The 25,209-nt window shown below is 48.3% G+C and overlaps 1 protein-coding gene across 1 annotated transcript in view; it reads right to left on the bottom strand.

The window, feature by feature from the left end:
* Positions 1-25,209, bottom strand: part of LOC120030757 (poliovirus receptor-like) — a 53,335-nt gene that overhangs the window by 14,636 nt on the left and 13,490 nt on the right. Inside the window, exons 2-4 of the mRNA XM_038976176.1 lie at positions 3,326-3,435; positions 955-1,204; positions 118-426 (exon numbers count right to left, since the gene is read on the bottom strand). Of these exons, the coding sequence (XP_038832104.1) occupies positions 118-426; positions 955-1,204; positions 3,326-3,435 (669 nt within the window). The remainder of the gene's footprint in view (positions 1-117; positions 427-954; positions 1,205-3,325; positions 3,436-25,209) is intronic.

Genomic DNA, 25,209 nt, shown 5'->3' on the forward strand with positions numbered 1-25,209 from the left:
TTTGGATGCATATGCAACATTAAAGAAGGTCTGACAATACGGTCTGCATGAGTAAGTGTGTGTGTGTGTGTGTGTGTGTGTGATGCGTGTGTGCACCAGTGTGTGCAGTGGCCTTACACTCGACGGCCAGTTTCATCAGGAAGCTCTCAGGCTTGGCCTGGGTCCTATGGGACACCAAACAGCTGATGTCTTTGCCGTTGTCTGCTGCTGTGGGAACCAGCATGTACTGGCTAGTTATCGTCACGGTGTTGTCAGCGCCCGCCGTAGAGGCGGAGGTAGCATTGCCGTTGACAGCCGTCACCCATGCGATCTGGGCAGCAGGGCGACCGTCGGTCGACTCACAGCGGGCCACGACAACTGGCTGGGCTCCCGCGGTGACAGTGGAGGCTATCACTGTTACCCCGGAGGCAGCGTTCCTGGGTTTGGCTGATGAAGGGATGGAGGGAATAATAATTAATGAATACCAATATTGATAAACGACTAGACCGGCGAAAACAAGACAGACTATCTGTTTGTTCCCCCCCCCTTCTCTCTCTCTCACCATGGCTGTTGAATGTGAATAGAGCAATCAGGACAGGAGCTGACACCAAGCATGACAAGCAGCCGGATCAATAAACGCCCGAGGGGAGAGAGGGGAGAGCTGCGTCCAGGTTAGAGCAATGGTTCTAACCCATTAACAGAAACACAATTGATCTGACAATACCACTTATAATAGCAATTAAGCTGCATAGACAGGATTTTAACCTGTAGGGTAGAGGTCAGATGGGATGGGGGTAGAGGTCGGATGGGATGGGGGTAGAGGTCGGATGGGATGGGGGTAGAGGTCGGATGGGATGGGGGTAGAGGGAGGCACAAGAGCACTCACAGATACATAATAGAACATGGACACACACACACTAGGGAAACAGAAAACACACACACATCCTAAAGAAAGACACACACATACGGTCCTACCTAGCATGACGAGGGAGGTGACACCCTGTTCATTGCCGCTGGGGTAGGTGGCGTATTCACAGATGTATTTCCCCTCGTCAGTCATCTTGACGTCCGAGATCTGGATGGAGGGGTTGCTGAGGGAGGGGGGGTCCGTCGTGAAGCGAACCCGCCCCTTCAGGGGCGATGTGGGGTAACTTGCCCCAAAGTTAGGGTGGTACACGGCGATGTTGAGCCGCTCGCCCTCCTTCGGCTCATAGATCCAGGACACCTGCGTAGTAGAGTCAAGTTCATTCATTCAAATATTACACAACCTGTCAAATGGGGAAAAGGGGTCAATAAATAACAGCGACTCTTAATCTTTTCTTTGTGAACATGTATTACTATCTACCAGACGTATGGACTCGAGTCACAAATATGATGACTTGCAACTCGACTTTGACTTTAACTCCAATGACTCGTGACTTGACCTTGAGCCTTATGACTCAAACTGACCTGATACCCTCCCCAAACTGACCTGATACCCTCCCCAAACTGACCTGATACCCTCCCCAAACTGACTTGATACCCTCCCCAAACTGACCTGATACCCTCCCCAAACTGACTTGATACCCTCCCCAAACTGACTTGATACCCTCCCCAAACTGACTTGATACCCTCCCCAAACTGACTTGATACCCTCCCCAAACTGACTTGATACCATCCCCAAACTGACTTGATACCCTCCCCAAACTGACTTGATACCCTCCCCAAACTGACCTGATACCCTCCCCAAACTGACCTGATACCCTCCCCAAACTGACCTGATACCCTCCCCAAACTGACCTGATACCCTCCCCAAACTGACTTGATACCCTCCCCAAACTGACTTGATACCCTCCCCAAACTGACTTGATACCCTCCCCAAACTGACTTGATACCCTCCCCAAACTGACTTGATACCCTCCCCAAACTGACTTGATACCCTCCCCAAACTGACTTGATACCCTCCCCAAACTGACTTGATACCCTCCCCAAACTGACTTGATACCCTCCCCAAACTGACCTGATACCCTCCCCAAACTGACCTGATACCCTCCCCAAACTGACCTGATACCCTCCCCAAACTGACTTGATACCCTCCCCAAACTGACTTGATACCCTCCCCAAACTGACTTGATACCCTCCCCAAACTGACTTGATACCCTCCCCAAGCACAAATATTAAAAGTGATGCTATTAAAAAAGTGTGCAGCGCATCAACTCTTCATTTAACGGATTACAGTTTGAATCGGACAGCAGCCAATCAAATTGTGGCAGCTGAGAAAAAGTTGCGTGTGGCAGTGCAGAGGAACGTCGGCGGGTGAATTCAGATGGAGCCCTTGGAAAGATGATACCCAAAATGCTTATTTTCGGATATGAAGACGACATTGTATCAACAAAAAACGGATTGCAACTTGCACAACATGCGGGAAGAAAATGACAGACGGAGGCGCAACAACTTCCAACTTTGTTCGACATTTGAAGCTGCACAAAAGAACGGTAAGTCGTGGCTAATATAGCCGACAGGTATATATTTTATTACTTTACTAGTGTATCATGTAGGCTAACGTAACGTTAAATCAATGAGCCTCCACACAGTCAGTCGGTGCGGGAACGTGATCATTGCACCCAAGATTGAGCTACAACTGGCTAGGCAGTTGGCAGCCTAAATCCTGCCTGATGTTACTGCTGTTCCTAAAACCATTGACATACGTTAGCCTACTGTAACCACACAGAGAGAGAGAGTGTGTGTGTGTGTGTGTTAAGGTTGGGCGATTGTGTACAAGCCTACAACGCCCGATTGCGCCCCATAGCGATCCTTGATAGTCGATCACCATTGGGGGGGGGGGGGGGGGGGGGGGGGGGGGTTCTCATGACTACCAATGTATTTCCAAGGAAATATAACGTTTATTTGTAAAGTAATAAATATATAGATATTTTTAAAAGCATTCATGATTTGCGTAAATGTCATATACTAACTTACTCTTGTTAAAAATATGAAATGGTATTACATTTGGTGAAGAGCACATTATGACTTGTTTGGGACTTGAAACTTGACTCGGACTTGCCTGTCTTGACTTGGGACTTGACTTGAGACTTACAAAACAATGACTTGGTCCACCTCTGCTATCTACACTATGGTAGATAAAAGACCCTCCATGTACAGTGTGAACGTAAACTTGGATGATCAGGGACAAAATGTCTTAATAATAATTTTATCTTGTTAATGGTCATGGACGTAAATTGTTATGACGGTAAAAGCCACGAGTCCAGACATTAGTTCCTGTATGTGTGTCTGATCATTTAAGACTTTCTTCTCATGTTGTAAAAACATATCCATGTCTACATACGAGTTCCTGTCTGACACTGACCTGTGTGAGCTGTATCCCTCCAGCATCTGCGAAGGCACACCTCAGGTTGACCGCCTGGCTGGGGTAGGACATCACTTCCGGTTCCACCTTCACCTGCTGAGACACAGTCCCTGGGAGGAAGAGGAGAGGACGTTAGTGCACCTTTCACCACGGTTTCCTGTTTTCCCCTCCATGTTCTACATCAGAGGCCATGAAGGAAAGGGGAGTAGGAGAGGAAGCTTGTTGAGACTATTGGGACCAGGCCCCAGCCTCAGCCTGCCTGATGAGGAGAGGAGGCTTGTTGGGACTATTGGGACCAGGCCCTAGTCTGTCCGATGACAGATTGTAGTTCTGTGGAATGGTCTGGTACACCATTAAGACTACCTACAGTAAGCAAGTAGGTCAAAGCTCCAGGAGTCTGCTAGAGGGGTGTGTGTGCGCCTCCCCCATTCTAGCGATGAGTGGAGGAAACAGGACATGTAGTGAAGAGGAAAAAGCCCAGTACGCTCCACACCGGTCATAAATCATTTGGATGGCTTATGCTTTTCTAGAACCAGCCATTTACTCTGGGCTCACACACACACGCTGTGTACAGGGATTGGTGTGTGTTTGTGTACATGTTTTCCTACATTATCAGGACCACAACGTCCTGACAAGTCACCAGAAGGTGTCTTTCGTGCATGTCTGCGTGTGAATGTAATTAACTGTATGAATGAGTGTGCGTCGGTGTGTCTGTCCGGTCTACCTGTTCTACGTAAAAACAAATTATCTGCTGCGACACACCTGTCAATGTTTACCAACATTTCAATCTCTCACTCTGTGTGTGTTCCCATATTGTGTAGCCACACTTCTTAATATGATGCACACACTGAAGTGATTGATACTGAAATTAATTTTAGCATCATAACTGGTTCTACTGGTTTGTCCATCCTCTCTGAGTGGAGAAACAGAAACTACTGTGGAAGACAGAGAAGAAGGTGGGGTGGAAAACACACCATCCCTATAGAGACACGAGTCAAAGGCCAGGACTGACGGTCTTCTCTGGTGGTGGTTATGAGCAATCCACACAGCCTACCTCTGCTACCATGGTCTTTAAACAGGAAGAGCGACACACACACACAGAAGATAGAGAGAGAGACAGACAGGGAGAGAGAGAGAGAGAGACAGACAGGGAGAGAGAGAGAGAGAGACAGACAGGGAGAGAGAGAGAGAGAGACAGACAGGGAGAGACAGAGACAGACAGACAGGGAGAGAGAGAGAGAGAGACAGACAGGGAGAGAGAGAGAGAGACACAGACAGACAGACAGACAGACAGACAGACAGACAGACAGACTGTCTGTCTGTCTGTCTGTCTGTCTGTCTGTCTGTCTGTCTGTCTGTCTGTCTGTCTGTCTGTCTGTCTGTCTGTCTGTCTGTCTGTCTGTCTGTCTGTCTGTCTGTCTGTCTGTCTGTCTGTCTGTCTCTCTCTGTCTGTCTGTCTGTCTGTCTGTCTGTCTGTCTGTCTGTCTGTCTGTCTGTCTGTCTGTCTGTCTGTCTGTCTGTCTGTCTGTCTGTCTGTCTGTCTGAGAGAGAGAGAGAGAGAGAGAGAGAGAGAGAGACAGACAGACAGGGAGAGAGAAAGAGAGAGACAGACAGACAGGGAGAGAGAGACAGGGAGAGAGAAAGAGAGAGAGACAGACGGAGAGAGAAAGAGAGAGACAGACAGGGAGAGAGAAAGAGAGAGAGAGACAGACAGGGAGAGAGAGACAGGGAGAGAGAAAGAGAGAGACAGACAGGGAGAGAGAAAGAGAGAGAGACAGACAGGGAGAGAGAAACAGACAGGAAGAGAGACAGAGAGAGAGAAAGAGATGGAGTGAGAAAGAAGAGAGACAGAGAGAGACAAAGAGAAGGAGAGTGAGAAAGAAGAGAGAGAGAGACAAAGAGAAGGAGAGTGAGAAAGAAGAGAGACAGAGAGAGACAAAGAGAAGGAGAGTGAGAAAGAAGAGAGACAGAGAGAGAGAAAGAGAAGGAGAGTGAGAAAGAAGAGAGCAGGAGAGAGAGAAAGAGATGGAGAGTGAGAAAGAAGAGAGACAGAGAGAGACAAAGAGAAGGAGAGTGAGAAAGAAGAGAGACAGAGAGAGACAAAGAGAAGGAGAGTGAGAAAGAAGAGAGACAGAGAGAGAGAAAGAGAAGGAGAGTGAGAAAGAAGAGAGCAGGAGAGAGAGAAAGAGATGGAGAGTGAGAAAGAAGAGAGCAGGAGAGAGAGAAAGAGATGGAGAGTGAGAAAGAAGAGAGCAGGAGAGAGCAAAGAAAACAAGCAAGGCATTTCCTAGAATTACCCACCATCTCTCCCTGCACTGACCCAATGTCAGACTCAAACCACAAAATAACCCTTCTGCAACCACAGAACCTCTTTACAACCACCCACCCACCTGGAGACTCTGCTGCCAGGATTAAACAGAGCCAGAAGCACTGGTATTCCCCTCATAGTATTAACAGCATTAGGTTGATGAAAGCATGGGGCCAAAGGGAGTTTCCGCCATATTCCTTCACAGATAAGGTTCCTTTCTTATACTGACAAATCAATGAGGGGGAGTGAGGTGAATGAGTCAGTGCACAGAGTGAAGGGTTCAGAATCTGAGCGTGTTCTAGCTGGATCCTGGTGCCTCTCCAGACCTTGTGACCTGTGTGTATATTGTGTCCTAGTGTAGGGGCCTACTGCGGTGTGATCTAGGTGTTTGGAGTGTTTGTGAGGGATCAGGCAGCAGCCTCACTTCAATCCACCTGCAGCAGATAGACCAACTATAGATGAGCTCTGGGACCTGCTCGGCTCTAGTGAGGGAAGGAGGGAGGCATGGAGGGCTATTGAATCCCAGGATTGCTCGTCTCCACTGGGGAGTATGAATTGAGTCAACCTTGCACGCCACAGGTCATTACACAGACCTGTATTGATAAGCATGCACACATAGTACGCAAGCACACAATACACGCACACTCGACACACACACACACACACACACACTAATGTTTAATCCCGGGAAGGCAGGCAGGCAGAAAGCCCAGAGGGACAGGGCTGAGGAAAGCCTGCCTGCTGTCAGTCACAGACAGAGCAATAAGAGGAAAACCAACCCAGTTAAACTCTCTCTAAGCCAAGATGAGAGGAGGATGAGAGGAGAGGAATGGTTTGAGACATTCGACCCCCCAGGGATATAAAATATAACCCACCCTCTGAAATGACTAACCCCCCGGGGGTTGTAGACTATCATTAGAACAGCATGGGTTGAATAGGATATTTATGGTGTGTGTGTGTGTGTACGCTGTGTCGCTAAGGTAAGGATGCCTTAAACAGATAACTAATATTAAAAACTATAAAATACAGAGAAGAGTGAAGTGGACAAATGAAAATAGAATGAGGAGGGGAGAGGGATTTTGAGATGAGAAGATTAAAGGGAGAGAGAGCGAGAAAGAAAGAAGATTGAAGGGTAGAGAAAACCGAGAGCGAGAGGAGTCTGTAACCAACAAGACCCTGAACATATTCTACCCCCAAGCCATAAAACAGTGTGTTAAATATACTGAACCAAAATATAAAAATGCAACAATTTCAGAGATTTTACTGAGTTACAGTTCATATAAGGAAATCAGTTAATTGAAATAAATTCATTTGGACCTAATCTATGGATTTCACATGACTGGTCAGGAGGGCAACCTTGGGAGCCAGGACCAACCAATCAGAATGAGTTTTCCCACAATAGGGCTTTATTACAGACAGAAATACTCCTTAGCTTCATCAGCTGTCCGGGTGGCTGGTCTGAGACGATCCTGCAGGTGAAGAAGCCGGATGTGAAGGTCCTGGGCTGGCGTGGTTACACGTGGTCTACAATTTTGAGGCCAGTAGGACATACTGCCAAATTCTCCAAAACGACATTGGAGACAGCTTATGGTAGAGAAATTAACATTCAGTTCTCTAGCAACAGCTCTGGTGGCCATTCCTGCAGTCAGCATACCAATTGCACACTCCCTCAAAACATTGGTGGCATTGTTTTGTGTGACAAAACTGTGTAATGATCATGCTGTTTAATCAGCTTCTTAATATGCCACACCTATCAGGTGGATCGATTATCTTGAAAAAGGACAAATGCTCAAACAAGGATATAAACAAATATTAGACCACAAATTTTGAGAGAACTAAGCTTTTTGTGCGTATGGAGAAATTCTGTGACCTTTTATTTTAGCTCATAAAACATGGGACCAACACTTTACATGTTGCGTTTATATTTTTGTTCAATATAGTTAACCAATAGCTACCCGGAGTTATTGCATTGACCTTTTTTTGCACAAACTCTTGACTCATCACATACGCTGCTGTTACCGTTTAGTCTATCCTGTTGCCTAGTCACGTTTTCTATTATTATTTGTCTTTTCTCCCTCTCTGCATTGTTGGGAAGGGCCTGTTAGTAAGCATTTCACCGCTAGTCTACACCTGTTGTTTACCAAGCATGTGACAAATAACATTTGATTTGAGACGGTTGAAGGGTAGAGGAAACAGACAGAGAGGAGACAGTTGAAGGGTAGAGGAAACAGACAGAGAGGGGAGACGGTTGAAGGGTAGAGGAAACAGACAGAGAGAGGAGACGGTTGAAGGGTAGAGGAAACAGACAGAGGGGAGACGGTTGAAGGGTAGAGGAAACAGACAGAGAGGGGAGACGGTTGAAGGCTAGAGGAAACAGACAGACAGGAGACAGTTGAAGGGTAGAGGAAACAGACAGAGAGGGGAGACGGTTGAAGGGTAGAGGAAACAGACAGAGAGGAGACGGTTGAAGGGTAGAGGAAACAGACAGAGAGAGGAGACGGTTGAAGGGTAGAGGAAACAGACAGAGAGAGGAGACGGTTGAAGGGTAGAGGAAACAGACAGAGGGGAGACGGTTGAAGGGTAGAGGAAACAGACAGAGAGGGGAGACGGTTGAAGGGTAGTGGAAACAGACAGAGAGGGGAGACGGTTGACGGGTAGAGGAAACAGACAGAGAGAGGAGACGGTTGAAGGGTAGTGGAAACAGACAGAGGGGAGACGGTTGAAGGGTAGAGGAAACAGACAGAGAGGTGAGACGGTTGAAGGGTAGAGGAAACAGACAGAGAGAGGAGACGGTTGAAGGGTAGGATGTAGAGGGAGGAGACAAAGAGAGAAGGTTGCAGGGGAGGAGAGAGAGAACAGAAGCTGTGTGTCAGTCAGTGCTGCTCTACTTTACTGTGCTCAGTTTAACGCCTAAAGGATGGGTGACACACAACCCGCCAACCAACACACACACCAACACGTACACAGATTTGGCATCTAAAAGTAGCACATCACTGTTCAAGTCAGCATCCTAAGTACTGTCACCAATCATTATGTCTCTCCCTCTCACACACCCTGAGAGCAGTACCACCCCTGCCATATTAACCCCGTCCTCTCTGAGCTCTGCATGACATCTACATATTTCCCACCATGCCTTTGATGAAGGGAAAACGGATGGGAAAGAGGAGGTGTGCCGGGAGGATGGAAGGATGAGACAGCTAGGAGATGTCAAAGTGATGCAGGATGAGTGGACAGCAAGCAAGAGAGCGAGAGAGAGAGGGAGGGAAGGAGACAGCAGGGTGAGTGACCGGTGAAGGAAGAGATATGAGAGAACAGGGTACAAGCAATGGAGGGGGAGGGAAAGAGTGAGAAACCGAGACAGACCTCAAGAGAAGGGGAAGCAATCAACAAATTTGATGAGCAACATCTGAGGGGCACAGAGAGAAAGAGAAGGAGAGCAGGAGACAGACAGTGAAAGTGAGATAAATAAAGTAGGAGAGATGTTTAGACAGAGGAAAAGTAGAGAATGAGAGAGAGCACAGGAGAGGGAATCGGTGCATGGAGAACGGAATGACAGAAGGAAAGAGGAAAAGGGAGAGAGGGAGGTGTGGAGCAGTAGAGGAGAGCAAAGGTAGACTACACACACACTTGACCTTGAGAGAAAATGAGGACTGCCTCAGAATAGAGGGCAGAGGAACAGTGGGAGTATGACACCACCCCCCCCCCCCCATTTGAACGGCCGTGGCTTTAAAGGGAACATACGCCTATTACCCTTTCCCTGCTTTCCTCCCTCCCCGTCGGTCTGCCCACTTAGCTCCCCGTCGGTCTGCCCGCTTCCCTCCCTCCCCGTCGGTCTGCCCGCTTCCCTCCCTCCCCGTCGGTCTGCCCGCTTCCCTCCCTCCCCGTCGGTCTGCCCGCTTCCCTCCCTCCCCGTCGGTCTGCCCGCTTCCCTCCCTCCCCGTCGGTCTGCCCGCTTCCCTCCCTCCCCGTCGGTCTGCCCACTTAGCTCCCCGTCGGTTTGCCCGTCTGTCCGCTTAGCTCCCCGTCGGTCTGCCCGTCTGTCCGCTTAGCTCCCCGTCGGTCTGCCCGTCTGTCCGCTTAGCTCCCCGTCGGTCTGCCAGTCTGTCCGCTTAGCTCCCCGTCGGTCTGCCCGTCTGTCCGCTTAGCTCCCCGTCGGTCTGCCCGTCTGTCCGCTTAGCTCCCCGTCGGTCTGCCCGTCTGTCTGCTTAGCTCCCTGTCGGTCTGCCCGTCTGTCTGCTTAGCTCCCTGTCGGTCTGCCCGTCTGTCTGCTTAGCTCCCTGTCGGTCTGCCCGTCTGTCTGCTTAGCTCCCTGTCGGTCTGCCCGTCTGTCTGCTTAGCTCCCTGTCGGTCTGTCTGCTGCTTACCTGAATCAGTGTGTGACTGAGTGAGGGAGTGAGGCTGATGGCTAATGGTTCTCTTGTCCTCTGTCTGATGGTCATTGTGATGCAGCACAGTTCATCTCCAGCCCCAAAGAGGCCAGTTATTTACAGAGTAACACCACATCCCCAGTACTCACTAGACCATTTACTGGCCAAAACAAGCATTCCGCCTACTGTCTAATACCATGCAGGCTTAACCCTCAAACAGTATTCCCTGCTGGTCTCAAGTCCTGTTCAGTTGGGAGGAAACTGAAAACATTTGGAAATTGAGTAAAGCAGGGAGGTTCAACCTGCATGTGTCCAATAAGAACAAAGAGTTGTGTTTTCCACTGCTAAACATTGTGCTGTGATGTATCCTACTGAGAATGGCCTTGTACATTAGCCCCTGTGCTACCCTGTTCTCTCCAGAGCTCTGTGGTGGTCCATTTGTTCAATCCTCCTGGTCCTTGATTTATTTGATTAGCTACATTATCTGCTGCACTCCCTCTGGTATTCAACCAAACACATTTAGTCTTTTAGCTCCTCAGTGTGATCCTGTGGGCTGGCCAGTGGTTGGTCTCTGGGCTTGGAGCCAAATAACCTGCATCTGCGCAAGTACTCTGACTGCCATTGTGTCACTGACATCCGTCCCAGATGGCACCCTAGTCCCGATATAGTGTGTGTTTAGAGCTCTGCGGGCCGTGATCAAACATAGTACCCTATTGCCTAAGTAGTGCACTATTTGGAAGAATGCCTGTGACTGGGCTAATAAAGTAGTCTAATAAGTAGTTGCTGCTGTAGGCTGTGTGGTGGCGAGGGAGAACATACATTAGCCTTTGTGCCTTCTGGTCTAGGAGAATAACAGCCTTGATACAGGCTACAGTGGTAGAATCTACAGTAACTGTGTATAATGGCGGGCATTTGCCCTCTAAACTACACACTCCTCTCTCAAAAGTAACAGCAGAATTGGGATGCTGTGTAGTCTGTACAGCATCTCTACTTGAAGTGCCTCATCTTGAGGTGTAAAAAACATACTTTGCTCTTTAGACAAGCATAACAACCTGTACTGTAGACAATAAGTAATAACTTTAGTTGACTGTTTATTCAGCAAATTAAACATCCACCTGAAATATCCCCTTATTCAATTACATTGTTAGACTCGTTCAATGACATTCATATTTCAAAAAGAGGAAACATGTCTACACACACAGTTTGGTACGCAGGGAGCAGAGTGTTGCGTAGTAAGGCTTACATGCTGACCAGACCGGACTCGTCACGTGTGCAAGCGTAGCAAAAATGTACACATACATGTTATTCAATCATCGTAGCCAGGCGCTAAAATAGAACTTGGTTCCATTTGTGACGCTTGACACGCTGCAAGTCCCACCTCTCCCATCTCCTCATTGGTTTTTAGGAGCATATACCCACGTGGGTGATTGAAAGATGAACTGAGGTCCACACTCCAGTCGGTGGTGGTAATGCACCTTAAAGTTGGTTGCCATAAAGTCCAAAGAAGAAGCCTGAAGGAGGAGAGATTACTAGAAACACATTTTTACCCTCTTATCTGTGGATTAATTGTCAGAGTAGAGGACCTTGTGCATTTCAGGTAAAATAACAACCCAATGTTTATATCCCAGGACAAATTAGCTAGCAACAGCAAGCTAGCTAGCTAAAATGGCATCAATGTTTAATGCTTTTCAACCTGTCCCCAAATTAATATAGTTGGTTCAGAGTTTGTTTTGATATTTCAACCTGCGTGTCCTGATCGCATCTGGTGTGGGTGGACAGAATCAACATGTGCGCGTGTTGGAATATATACACAGTGAATAACCAGTGCAGAGTGGATGTGCAGGAGTACGAGGTAATTGAGGTAGATATGTACATATAAGTAGGGGGTAAAGTGACTAGGAAACAGGATAGACAATACACAGTAGCAACAGCGTATGTGGTGAGTGTGAAAGTGTGTGTGTGTGTGTGTGTGGGCGTGTGTGTGTGTGTGTGTGTGTGTGTGTGTGGCATCAGTATGCATGCGTGCGTATGTTGTGTATGTGGGCGTGTGTGTGTGTGTGTGTGTGTGTTCCTCCTGTCTGTTTGCATACCAAAGCTTGTTTGCTTACATGCTTTGTATTAGAATTTGTTCTGTAGGGAGTATGTTAATATTTACGCACAAAAGTCAAGTTTGTTCCTTAATTACACAAAAACAAAAACTAGTTAATTTAAATAGTTAGAGGCATACTAACTGAAAGTAAAACTAGACAGTGACCCTACCTGTACTCTCAGGTCACTGACGCGTACTGTATATGACTGAGTGTGAGAACTACTACAGCAGGATCTGACAGTGGTCTCCAGTCCCTTTACTACAGGGACCCAGCAGGATCTGACAGGGGCTTCCAGTCCCTATACTACAGGGACCCAGCAGGATCTGACAGGGGCCTCCAGTCCCTTTACTACAGGGGCCCAGCAGGATCTGACAGAGGCCTCCAGTCCCTTTACTACAGGGGCCCAGCATGATCTGACAGGGGCCTCCAGTCCCTTTACTACAGGGACCCCAGCAGGATCTGACAGACTAAATGTATTACATGCTGTATCTCAGTGGATTTCCACCCTTCCCCCCTCTAGTTCCTCCCTTGCTCTCTCTCCCCCCCGTCTCTCCCTCTCTACCCCCTCCCCTCCTTCTCAACAGGTATGCACATACCAGAGAACAGAAGGTCAATTCTGGTCCAGTGAGTTTGTGTGGATCGAGTGATCGTTATAGGAGCAGACTTTGAATAAGCCCACTAGCTAACCCGACCATCAGACCACCTAGCTAACCCGACCACCAGAGCACCTAGCTAAGCCGACCACCAGAGCACCTAGCTAAGCCGACCACCAGAGCACCTAGCTAACCCGGCCATCAGACCACCTAGCTAACCCGGCCATCAGACCACCTAGCTAACCCGGCCATCAGACCACCTAGCTAACCCACCCATCAGACCACCTAGCTAACCCAACCACCTAGCTAACCCAACCACCAGACCACCTAGCTAACCCAACCATCAGACCACCTAGCTAACCCAACCACCTGGCTAACCCAACCATCAGACCACCTAGCTAACCCGACCACCTAGCTAACCCAACCACCAGACCACCTAGCTAACCCAACCACCTAGCTAACCCAACCACCTAGCTAACCCAACCACCAGAGCACCTAGCTAAGCAGACCACCAGAGCACCTAGCTAAGCCGACCACCAGAGCACCTAGCTAAGCCGACCACCAGAGCACCTAGCTAAGCCGACCACCAGAGCACCTAGCTAAGCCGACCACCAGAGCACCTAGCTAAGCCGACCACCAGAGCACCTAGCTAAGCCGACCACCAGAGCACCTAGCTAAGCCGACCACCAGAGCACCTAGCTAAGCCGCACCAGAGCCCTAGCTAGCCGACCCAGAGCACCTAGCTAAGCCGACCACAGAGCAACCTAGCTAAGCCGACCACAGAGCACCTAGCTAAGCCGACCACCAGAGCACCTAGCTAAGCCGACCACCAGAGCACCTAGCTAAGCCGACCACCAGAGCACCTAGCTAAGCCGACCACCAGAGCACCTAGCTAAGCCGACCACCAGAGCACCTAGCTAAGCCGACCACCAGAGCACCGAGCTAAGCAGACCACCTAGCTAACCCGGCCATCAGACCACCTAGCTAACCCGGCCATCAGACCACCTAGCTAACCCACCCATCAGACCACCTAGCTAACCCAACCACCTAGCTAACCCAACCACCAGACCACCTAGCTAACCCAACCATCAGACCACCTAGCTAACCCAACCACCTAGCTAACCCAACCATCAGACCACCTAGCTAACCCGACCACCAGAGCACCTAGCTAACCCGACCACCAGAGCACCTAGCTAACCCGACCACCAGACCACCTAGCTAACCCAACCAAGCACCAGCTAACCCGACCACCAGAGCACCTAGCTAACCCGACCACCAGAGCACCTAGCTAACCCGACCACCAGAGCACCTAGCTAACCCGACCACCAGAGCACCTAGCTAACCCGACCACCAGAGCACCTAGCTAACCCGACCACCAGAGCACCTAGCTAACCCGACCACAGAGCACCTAGCTAACCCGACCACCAGAGCACCTAGCTAACCCGACCACCAGACCACCTAGCTAACCGACCACCTAGCTAACCCGACCACCAGAGCACCTAGCTAACCCGACCACCAGAGCACCTAGCTAAGCCGACCACCAGAGCACCTAGCTAAGCCGACCACCAGAGCACCTAGCTAAGCCGACCACCAGAGCACCTAGCTAAGCCGACCACCAGAGCACCTAGCTAAGCCGACCACCAGAGCACCTAGCTAAGCCGACCACCAGAGCACCTAGCTAAGCCGACCACCAGAGCACCTAGCTAACCCGACCATCAGACCACCTAGCTAACCCGACCATCAGACCACCTAGCTAACCCGACCACCTAGCTAACCCAACCACCTAGCTAACCCAACCATCAGACCACCTAGCTAACCCAACCACCTAGCTAACCCAACCACCAGACCACCTAGCTAACCCAACCACCAGACCACCTAGCTAACCCAACCACCTAACTAGCCCAACCATCAGACCACCTAGCTAACCCAACCACCTAACTAGCCCAACCATCAGACCACCTAACTAACCCAACCACCAGACCCCCTAGCTAACCCAACCACCAGACCACCTAGCTAACCCAACCACCTAACTAACCCAACCACCAGACCACCTAGCTAACCCAACCACCAGACCACCTAGCTAACCCAACCACCAGACCACCTAGCTAACCCAACCACCAGACCACCTAGCTAACCCAACCACCTAGCTAACCCGACCACCAGACCACCTAGCTAACCCAACCACCTAGCTAACCCAACCACCACCAGACCACCTAGGAAACCATCTGAACTCAGTCTACCATGGCTGAACGACAGGAGAGGGAGAGAGAGAAAGAAAGTGAGGGATTGGAAAGCGAGAGGTAGATCATTGTTCAGCACACAGAGATAAATGTGCCTTGGCAGTAGCTAAAGGGGAGACGAGAGACGAGAGGAGAGAAGGATAGGGAAGAGGAGAAAGGGAAGCTCGTTTCAACACCGTCAGCGGCGTTAATGAGACACAGGTGCAGCCTGTGGAACCACAGAGACTGTCAGAGAGGGGGAGGAGGCGGGGTGACAGGGAGTGTGAGCGAGGAAGGGAAAAGAGATGGGAGGTGAGTGAAGAGGGGTCAAAGAGAGAGGGAGGAGAGAGGTGAAGATGGATGATGAGAGACAAAGGGAGGGCACAAACTACACAGGAAAAGATGGAGGACAAAGGTGTGAACACTAAGAAATTAGAAGTGTCTGTGTGGGAGAGCGAGCAACACACACACACACACACACAAGCCAAAGGGGCGAACTGTACTGTACCTGCAGTCCTCCTCGTTAGAGAGCGGTTACAGAGCGGTAGAGCAGTCGGAGGTGATCAGCAGGAGAGAGTCTAGAGAAACAGGAATTCTAACGTGTGTGTGGAGTGTAGGGCTGGGAATTGCCAGGGACCTCACAATACGATATTATCACGATACTTACGTGCCGAAACACTGTGTATTGCGATTCTCGCGATTCTATATGTATTGCAATTTGATAGTGTGATTATGTATTTATTTATTTTTGATGTTCCAAACATATTGCTCACCATATGTCTGCTGCAGAGGGACAAGAGAGAGCCATGAGAAAACAAGTTTTTATCAGTCATGGAAATAAAGGTGCTGAAAAGAAATTGGCTTCCAATTTAAAAAGAAGATGGAGAACAAACTATGGAGGAAAAATACTGGAGATTTGGTGCAGGTACAGACAACTAGCACAAAAATAATATTAAGATCTTGTCAAATTATATTCCGATAGGTAACCGCATCGAATCCCCCCCCCCCCATCACTAGTGGAGAGCAGGTACACGAGTGTGTGTCTCTCTGTGTCTCCAGAAAAGTGTGTGTGAGGGACATCTGAGGCAGTGGGAGAATGGCCTTTGTATTCAGAACAGAACTGAGTAAATATTTGGAAGTGCCTGCTGTGTGGGGTAGATTGTTATTTGTGGCGGGGGATGAGAAGAGGGAGAGAGATAAGAGGGGAGGAGGAGAGCTGAAGAGCTCAAAGGAGTGCAATTGTTTACCCCACTATAGAACATAAAGTCTGCTCTGCTCAGGGACCACGGAGAGACATCAACAAAGTCTGCTCTGTGCTGTGCTCAGGGACCATGGAGAGCTATCCATAAAGTCTGCTCTGTGCTGTGCTCAGGGACCATGGAGAGCTATCCATAAAGTCTGCTCTGTGCTGTGCTCAGGGACCATGGAGAGCTATCCATAAAGTCTGCTCTGTGCTGTGCTCAGGGACCATGGAGAGCTATCCATAAAGTCTGCTCTGTGCTGTGCTCAGGGACCATGGAGAGAGATCAACACAAAGTCTGCTCTGTTCTGTGCTCAGGGACCATGGAGAGCTATCCATAAAGTCTGCTCTGCTCTGTGCTCAGGGACCATGGAGAGATAGCAACAAAGTCTGCTCTGTGCTCTGCTCAGGGACCATGGAGAGATATCAACATAAACTACTCTGTTCTCTCCCTTTGCTGTCAAATGACATGTGATGTACAGTAGAGCACACTGCTACAGAACTGCCCTCTGTCAGACTCTGGCCATAGACATGTGGGGCCCTCGTCAAAAGTAGTGCACTATAAAGGGAATAGGGTGCCATTTGGCATGCAGTCATGACTGGACAGTGAGTTCCTCTCCTAGTACTGTGTTCTGTTCCTCCAGGTGGAATGGCCGCTATAGCGCAGTACACCCAGTATTGTTGCTGGAGCTGGGATGAGGCCATGAGTTTCACCTGCACTAAGATGAGATTAGACACGTTTGTTAGAGGTGAAGTGGGGTTTACTTGGTAATACCACCCATGAGATGGGGGGACAGTAAGGACACACACAGTAGGGCTGGGAATTAGCAGGGACCTCACGATAAGATATGATCACGATACTTTGGTGCTGATTCGATGTTCCAAACATATTGCTCACCATATGTCTGCTGCAGAGAGACGAGCGAGAGCCATAAGAAAATGAGTTTGGATCAGTCGTGGAAATAAATGTTTTAATTTCACCTTTATTTAACCAGACAAGTCAATTAAGAACAAATTCTTATTTTCAATGACGGCCTAGGAACAGTGGGTTAACTCTGCCTTGTTCAGTGGGCAGAATGACAGATTTGTACCTTGTCAGCTCGGGGATTCGATCTTGCAACCTTTCGGTTACTAGTCCAACGCTCTAACCACTAGGCTACCTGCCGCCCAGAAATGAAAGTGCTGAAAACAATTTGGCGCCCTATTTAACAAGATGGTGAACAAGTTATACAAATACTGGAGTCTTGGTGTAGCCAACTGCCGTCAATACGATATAACGTTAAAAATAATATCCTGATATGTAACTCTATAGATTTTCCCCTTCTCTAACACAGTGTGACCTCTTGCCCCGTGGTTGATGTTTTTAGCCATTGTGTCGAGGACAGGGCAGTTTGTGAGGGGTTTTCAACAAGGGGTCATTCATTCATGAGAACACACACAAACACACACACGCCCCACCCCCAGCCTTTCATCTCCACTCTCACAGGCCTCTGTTGTTCTGTCAGTCTCAGAAAGCGAGGGATGGAGGAAGGAAGGAAGGGAGAGGGGGATGTGAAGGGCTGAGGAAGGCAGAGGCAGGAAGAGAACATGTGCTTCTAGATTCCTGTACCATTTCAGAGTAGCTGGTTGTTGCTGTGGCTTTATCTCCATCTATGCTATTTCCCTCCTCTCGCTCTCTCATCATCCCTCTCTCTTTCTCTCTTTCTCTCTTTCTCTCCCTATGCCAGTGCTCCGTGGGGTCTGTTTCAGTCTGTTTGCTGATGACTCTGCTCTGAACAGATGTGATGCTCAGCAGCTGTTGCTCAACTCTGGAGCATCTCTCTCTGTCTCCATCTATTTCTCTCACTGTCTCTCATTCCCCTCTAATTCTGTTGGCTAGGTTGAAAGCACAACTGGGTTGTGATCTGAACAAGGGGCCAGTCTATGTCCAGTCTGACTGAATGGAGCAGGATGTTGGAGGATTGACTGCCGGTCACATAAAGCCAATGACTGCTGTTGACTATACTGTAGTATTGACTGCTGTTGACTCTACTGTAGTATTTACTGCTGTTGACTATACTGTAGTATTGACTGCTGTTGACTATACTGTAGTATTGACTGCTGTTGACTATACTGTAGTATTGACTGCTGTTGACTATACTGTAGTATTGACTGCTGTTGACTATACTGTAGTATTGACTGCTGTTGACTCTACTGTAGTATTTACTGCTGTTGACTATACTGTAGTATTGACTGCTGTTGACTATACTGTAGTATTGACTGCTGTTGACTATACTGTAGTATTGACTGCTGTTGACTATACTGTAGTATTGACTGCTGTTGACTTACTGTAGTATTGACTGCTGTTGACTATACTGTAGTATTTATGCTGTTGACTATACTGTAGTATTGACTGCTGTTGACTATACTGTAGTATGACTGCTGTTGACTTACTGTAGTATTTACTGCTGTTGACTATACTGTAGTATTGACTGCTGTTGACTATACTGTAGTATTGACTGCTGTTGACTATACTGTAGTATTGACTGCTGTTGACTATACTGTAGTATTGAGGGGCTTGTATTGGCCTGAACTAGACATTGATAGACATGTCATCACGTCAGCTGTGAGTGTGTAGAGTGTGTATTGGTTCCTTACAGTACCTGAGAAACTCATTGAAGGTTATGTGTATTGCTCTCTGAAAAGGAGGGGGGTCGTGTCATTCTGATGTCTGGAGCACTGGGGGCATTGCCCGGGCTTAGGGGTGTGTATGTGAGAGACTAGCTGCCACGTGTGTAATTAGTTCCTCTGACCTCCTCCCTCTATGCTGATGGATGGGGCTCTGATCTGATCTGGGGTGGAAATCTGGGATCAGCGTGGCAGATCCGCTCCTAATCAACGCTGCTCCCTGGAACGCCAGGCAGGAACGGCGGCTCCGGAATATCACAGGAGCTGGGATTTAACCGTCACTCAAATCCGCAACAAGCAGTCTAATTTAAAGGATGCAGAGATAAAGCTTCTACCCTTCCTGTGTGTGTGCTACTTTGCTCATGTGGAGAACAGAGATATGGAACAGCACTTTGTCCTCATACTATTAGATCAGATTTCACCAGACAAGCTGGTTCCAGGTTTCCTATGACCTTCAACCTCTCCCTCTCTCTGTAGAGCTGCTGTTCATCTGAATATTCCTGCCTGGGCTGATGGAGATTCAAAGGAAGGATCAGTCAATTCCTGGCTCTCCTTTGAGGATCTGACTCATTAGCTAGTGTGTGTGATTAGCCAGCTAGCGTTTGATGTGATACTTGGTTTGTGTGTTACAGCACAGCAGCACTGCCCTCGGGTAGGTAGCAGCCCAGGTGTCCTTTCATTCCCAACATCCCACACCTGGAGAGGGGAGGAAGACGGGAGGAAGATCTATTAACCTGTCAGTCATAACAGAGTTCTCACACTAGAAGACATTGTTCGTTTCCATGTTGACTCAGCAGAAAAAAGCTGCCTGTTACTGTGGTTTATTTTTACCAACACAAATACAGAGTACAATGTTTACTGAGTAAGACTTTCACTTTCACTCCCGACAGTTTTGGTTTGATGGTAACGTTATGGGCAGGGTTCAGTTTCTACAGTTGGAATTTGACCGTCACGCTGAAACAGGAAATTCCCCTAAAAGACCAGTGGTTCATTTTTACCCACACAAATACGGTAAGACATTAACTTTCACTTTCACGACCGACAGTCTTGGTTTGATGGTGACGTTTTGGGACGTTTTGGGCAGGTTTCAGTTTTCGCAGCTGCACTTTCTGTTGGAATTTGACCATTACACTGAAACAGGAAATTCTCCTAAAATACCAGCGTGTTGCTTAGTAAGGAATGTAGTCCACTGGATGGGAACTAATCCACCCATTCTACTGGACTCTGTATGTTACAGCTTCAGATGAAAGTGTGTGTGTGATTTACAAATTCCCCTTGCATCCCTTTTCTGAAAGAAGTCCTCTGGCCCAAATCAGAACTGTGAACTTTGATACCAGTGAACAAAATTAGAACACGTTGTGATAACTGAATGAATAGTTTCAGGTCTTGGTTTGGGGGGGAACGGTGAACATCTTTTCCCTTTTGAACAGAAATGAGAAACAGTGAAATGTGGAGAATACAGTCAAATTAGGCTACAACAGAATACAGCCTCAATTGCTTGTTTCTCTGTCTGTGTTACTGATTACAGTCTGATTATGGGCCCCTGTTGTAGTAGGGCATCAGAGCATGACTGGGACTTGGAGGGCCATGAGAGAGGGTCTATTTAGGGACTATGTCCTATCTCTATATCCATCACTCTATCTTAACAGAATAGACAGTCAACAAAGGCAGCCCTTTCCAACTGTAATGACTGGGAGATGGGTGACTGTTCCTGCCTGATGATGTGTGACTGTGTGTAATCGTGTGCACTATTGTTCCTGTGTGATCTTCAGAGAGCTGCCATTGCCTTAGATCAGTGTGCAAAGCCCAAAGAGAGGCAGGTAAATGTCCACTCAATGATTGTTGCTTTAATAAACCCTCAGTGATGTAATAACGTTTGGACCACTTTACTAATAACACTGTTTAAACCTGCTAGCTCACGATGGACACCGTGTTCACAGCGCCAGTCACCATGGTGACGTAGGTAATATACCAACTCCCTATTTGTGCTGTAGAGGTGTTTGATTGAAAGCGCTATAGGATCGTGCTGTTGGTTGGTTCAAACCATTCTCTCTTACAATGTTAAACAAAAGCTTCTATTTAAATCCAGTTCATGATCACACAGGAAGGAAGGCTGTGTTCTCTCTCTTATCCCATCCTTCTTCTTCTTTACCTCCAGTGAGGTGAGAGCCTATGGGAGGCGTGTGTTAGATTTCATATAGCCCGCCACCTATTCAGAATGGGAACAATAGCAGGAGGAAACCCATCCGTCTACCGGTCCTAACAGACCTGAGAGGAACAGCAGGACAATGGAACTGTTCTGTTACTTCCTTCACAAAGACTCTTTCTACCCCTTTCTGTCACTCACTCTCTCAGCCTCTTGGTGTGTCTCACATTATGTCTGTCTCCCTTCTCTTCTCTCCTCCCTTGCTTGTCAGCAGTGATTCATTCCAACGGGCTAGCTTTCTAATTTAGGCCAGAGTCATGCTCCGCTGTTCTGATGTTGACAATCAGCTGATATCTGACTAAGCGTTCACTACCCTGTCCCTCAGTCAGCGTTCTGTTAGCCAGCCATATTGGTTTGATGCATGAGTCCTGATCCAGTCAGACAGATTGTGGTTTAATGCACTCTACATATCACATACACCAGGGGTAGGTAACCCTGTTACTTGTGTGCCGCAGGTACTGCAGGATTTTGTTCTAACTAGGCACCACACCAGGGGTGCGTTTAGTTAGCTTGAACATTTTCTATGTTGTGGAACGGTTTCTACTGAACGACACGTTTTCCCAAAATCTTCTTGTATGTTCTTATACGGACTCTGAGATAGGTTTTCTCCGTTCGGAAGGAGTGCCGGGTCGTGGCTTGAAGTAATGAGTGACGTATTTAAAGGGCAGTGGTGAGTTTTAAACTCACAACCCAGCTCCTCCCTGTTTAACTGGTTGGTCAGTACCGCACCGTTTCAGTTCAATATAACCTTATATTATGTTTTTGTATACTGAACACAGCCCTGACCAACTGAGCTGATTGATCAGTTCAGTTCAGCCTAAATTCAAGACACCTGGTCTTCCAGGTCGGTTAAATCAAAAACATGAAGAGCCTATAGCTTCCAGAATCAGGGTTGTCTTCCAGAACCAGCGTTGTCTTCCAGGACCAGGGTTGTCTTCCAGGACCAGGGTTGTCTTCCAGGACCAGGGTTGTCTTCCAGGACCAGGGTTGCCCTACCTCTGACATACACTATTTTAATCAAATTTATTTATATAGCCCTTCGTACATCAGCTGATATCTCAAAGTGCTGTACAGAAACCCAGCCTAAAACCCAAACAGCAAGCAATGCAGGTGTAGAAGCACGGTGGCTAGGAAAAACTCCCTAGAAAGGCCAAAACCTAGGAAGAAACCTAGAGAGGAACCAGGCTATGAGGGGTGGCCAGTCCTCTCCGGCTGTGCGGGTGGAGATTATAACAGAACATGGCCAAGATGTTCAAATGTTCATAAATGACCAGCATGGTCAAATAATAATAATCACAGTAGTTGTCGAGGGTGCAGCACCTCAGGAGTAAATGTCAGTTGGCTTTTCTAGCTGATCATTAAGGTATCTCTACCGCTCCTGCGGTCTCTAGAGAGTTCAAACAGCAGGTCTGGGACAGTAGCACGTCCGGTGAACAGGTCAGGGTTCCATAGCCGCAGGCAGAACAGTTGAAACTGGAGCAGCAGCACGGCCAGGTGGACTGGGGACAGCAAGGAGTCATCATGTCAGGTCGTCCTGAGGTATGGTCCTAGGGCTCAGGTCCTCCGAGAGAGAGAAAGAAAGAGAGAATTAGAGAGAGCATACTTAAATTCACACAGGACACCGGATAAGACAGAAGTACTCAGATATAAAAACTGACCCTAGCCCCCCGAACACATAAACTAATGCAGCATAAATACTGGAGGCTGAGAGAGGAGGGGTCAGGAGACACTGTGGCCCCATCCGATGAAACCCCCGGACAGGGCCAAACAGGAAGGATATAACCCCACCCACTTTCCCAAGGCACAGCCCCCACACTACTAGAGGGACATCTTCAACCACCAACTTACCATCCTGAGACAAGTTCGAGTATAGCCCACAAAGATCTCCGCCACGGCACAACCCAAGGGGGGGCGCCGACCCAGACAGGAAGATCACGTCAGTGACTCAACCCACTCAAGTGATGCACCCCTCCTAGGGACGGCATGAAAGAGCACCAGTAAGCCAGTGACTCAGCCCCTGTAATAGGGTTAGAGGCAGAGAATCCCAGTGGAGAGAGGGGAACTGGCCAGGCAGAGACAGCAAGGGCGGTTCGTTGCTCCAGAGCCTTTCCGTTCACCTTCACACTCCTGAGCCAGACTACACTCAATCATAGAACCTACTGAAGAGATGAGTCTTCAATAAAGACTTAAAGGTTGAGACCGAGTCTGCGTCTCTCACATGGGTAGGCAGACCATTCCATAAAAAGGAGATCTATAGGAGAAAGCCCTGCCTCCAGCTGTTTGCTTAGAAATTCTAGGGACAATTAGGAGGCCTGTGTCTTGTGACCGTAGCGTACGTGTAGGTATGTACGGCAGGACCAACTCGGAAAGATAGGTAGGTGCAAGCCCATGTAACGCTTTGTAGGTTAACAGTAAAACCTTGAAGTCATCTTCATTAATCCTCTAAAAGTATCAGAAATTGGATTGGTCTCTTTGATTAGGGAACGGACTCTTACAAGTCATGACGGCGACCCAATGGGCGTGTGTAATTAGGTTTGAGTGACAGCTTTGACAAAGCAGCTGGGGAAACAGCCCAAGGTGAATTAAAGTTGAATGTAACTGATGGCAGCGAGGGAGTGTGGCAACACAGCTGTGTTTGTGTTGTTGATGAGGTGTAAACTGAGGTGTTGTCATGGAATCTTTCACTAAACCCCAGGAGTGATTTTATACAGCAGATGAATCAGAAGCTCACACCTACTGTAACCAGACATATCCCCTTGTTATAGACACATTGTTACACTGCACAGGAGTGATGGACTCGTTCACACATACCCACATAGAATGCAGACAGTTTTGAGTAGTACAAGAGGCCAGCACTCGATAAAGTTGCAATTGTGTATATTTATTTATGTCCATAACTTAAAAACCTTTTGGAGGAATACCTGTCTGGTGTGGAGTGTGTCTACCTGATCACCTGCCACTCCCTGTGATCCTAGACCTGTATAGTTGATGGAAACTATTCTGGGGCTGAGGTGAGATAATGGCAGACAGACAGATCGGGTGAGAGAGATGTCGGGGAACCTGTGTTTTTCTGCTGAAGCTGGCAGCCTGCTAGACTCGCTAAAGAGGTGTCGGACAAGGCTAAAACTAAGAAGAGAGATCAGGGAAGTTTTTGAGGAACTGATCCTGAAGTTTCCCCTGACATTGATCTGAGGTCATGGTTGTATTAGCTAGGATCTCCCTGGGGAGGTATTGGTTGGAATGAGGTGGAGTGAGAAGACTAGGCCAGAACCAGATGAACAAGGATAGACCAAAGCTAGAAGGATAAAACGTGAGAGTGAGAGGACCTGGACTGAAATAAAGTGGGGAAATAACAAAGCTGTCATGGCCAGACAGTCCCAGAGGAGAGGGGAGGTGGACTGTACTGTAGCAGTCGTTTTTGTCCCAAATGCCACCCTATTCCCTTTATAGTGCACTACGTTTGACCCGGGCCCACGCATCCATCGAGACTGTAGCAGTATAACAGCAGAGAGACTGAGTCATGCAGTAGCAGCAGTATATTTGGCTGAGGAGAGCAGTGTCCTCTCTGTTCTGTGTAAACAACCATGTGTTGTCTTTATGGGGCCTGAACAGGCCAACAACCAGACAAAGGCCCACAACACAACCACATGTGCATCCTCCTGGAGTCACAAACCCATCCTCTTTCTTTATATTGCTCGCTCGCTCGCTCTTTCTTGCGCCCCCCATTCCCCCCCCCCCCCCCCCCCCCCCCCCTCCCCAGTGTAAATGTTTCTCTTTATCAATAATGGAGGTATGAGAAGAGGAGACCGCTGTGCTCTTTTTCACCAGGAAATGAATAATTCAGCCTGTAGAGACGAGTGCCTGCCTGGGCCTCGCCGTGTGTCCGCTTGGGTGTGTGTGCGCCCGCTTGTTTTTGTTTAGTTGAGTACTGGGCTTTTGCTTTGCCTGTGCCTCTTAAATTATGTAGAATGTACTGTACAGAATGGTACAAAACCATGTCAATGTTCAGTACTGTATGTTAGTAGGTAAACCCCTTAGGAGACTACGCTACTCTGGACATTTAGTGCACTACTGTTGCAACTAAATTCAGCTACTGTATGGCTGCACTCAGTCATATGATGCATGCCCTATGAGCCCTGGTCAAAAGTAGTACCCTACTGTATTTAGGGAATAGGGTGCCATTTGGGGTGGAGC

Source organism: Salvelinus namaycush, chromosome 37 (assembly GCF_016432855.1).
Source record: "Salvelinus namaycush isolate Seneca chromosome 37, SaNama_1.0, whole genome shotgun sequence".
Lineage (NCBI taxonomy): Eukaryota > Metazoa > Chordata > Actinopteri > Salmoniformes > Salmonidae > Salvelinus > Salvelinus namaycush.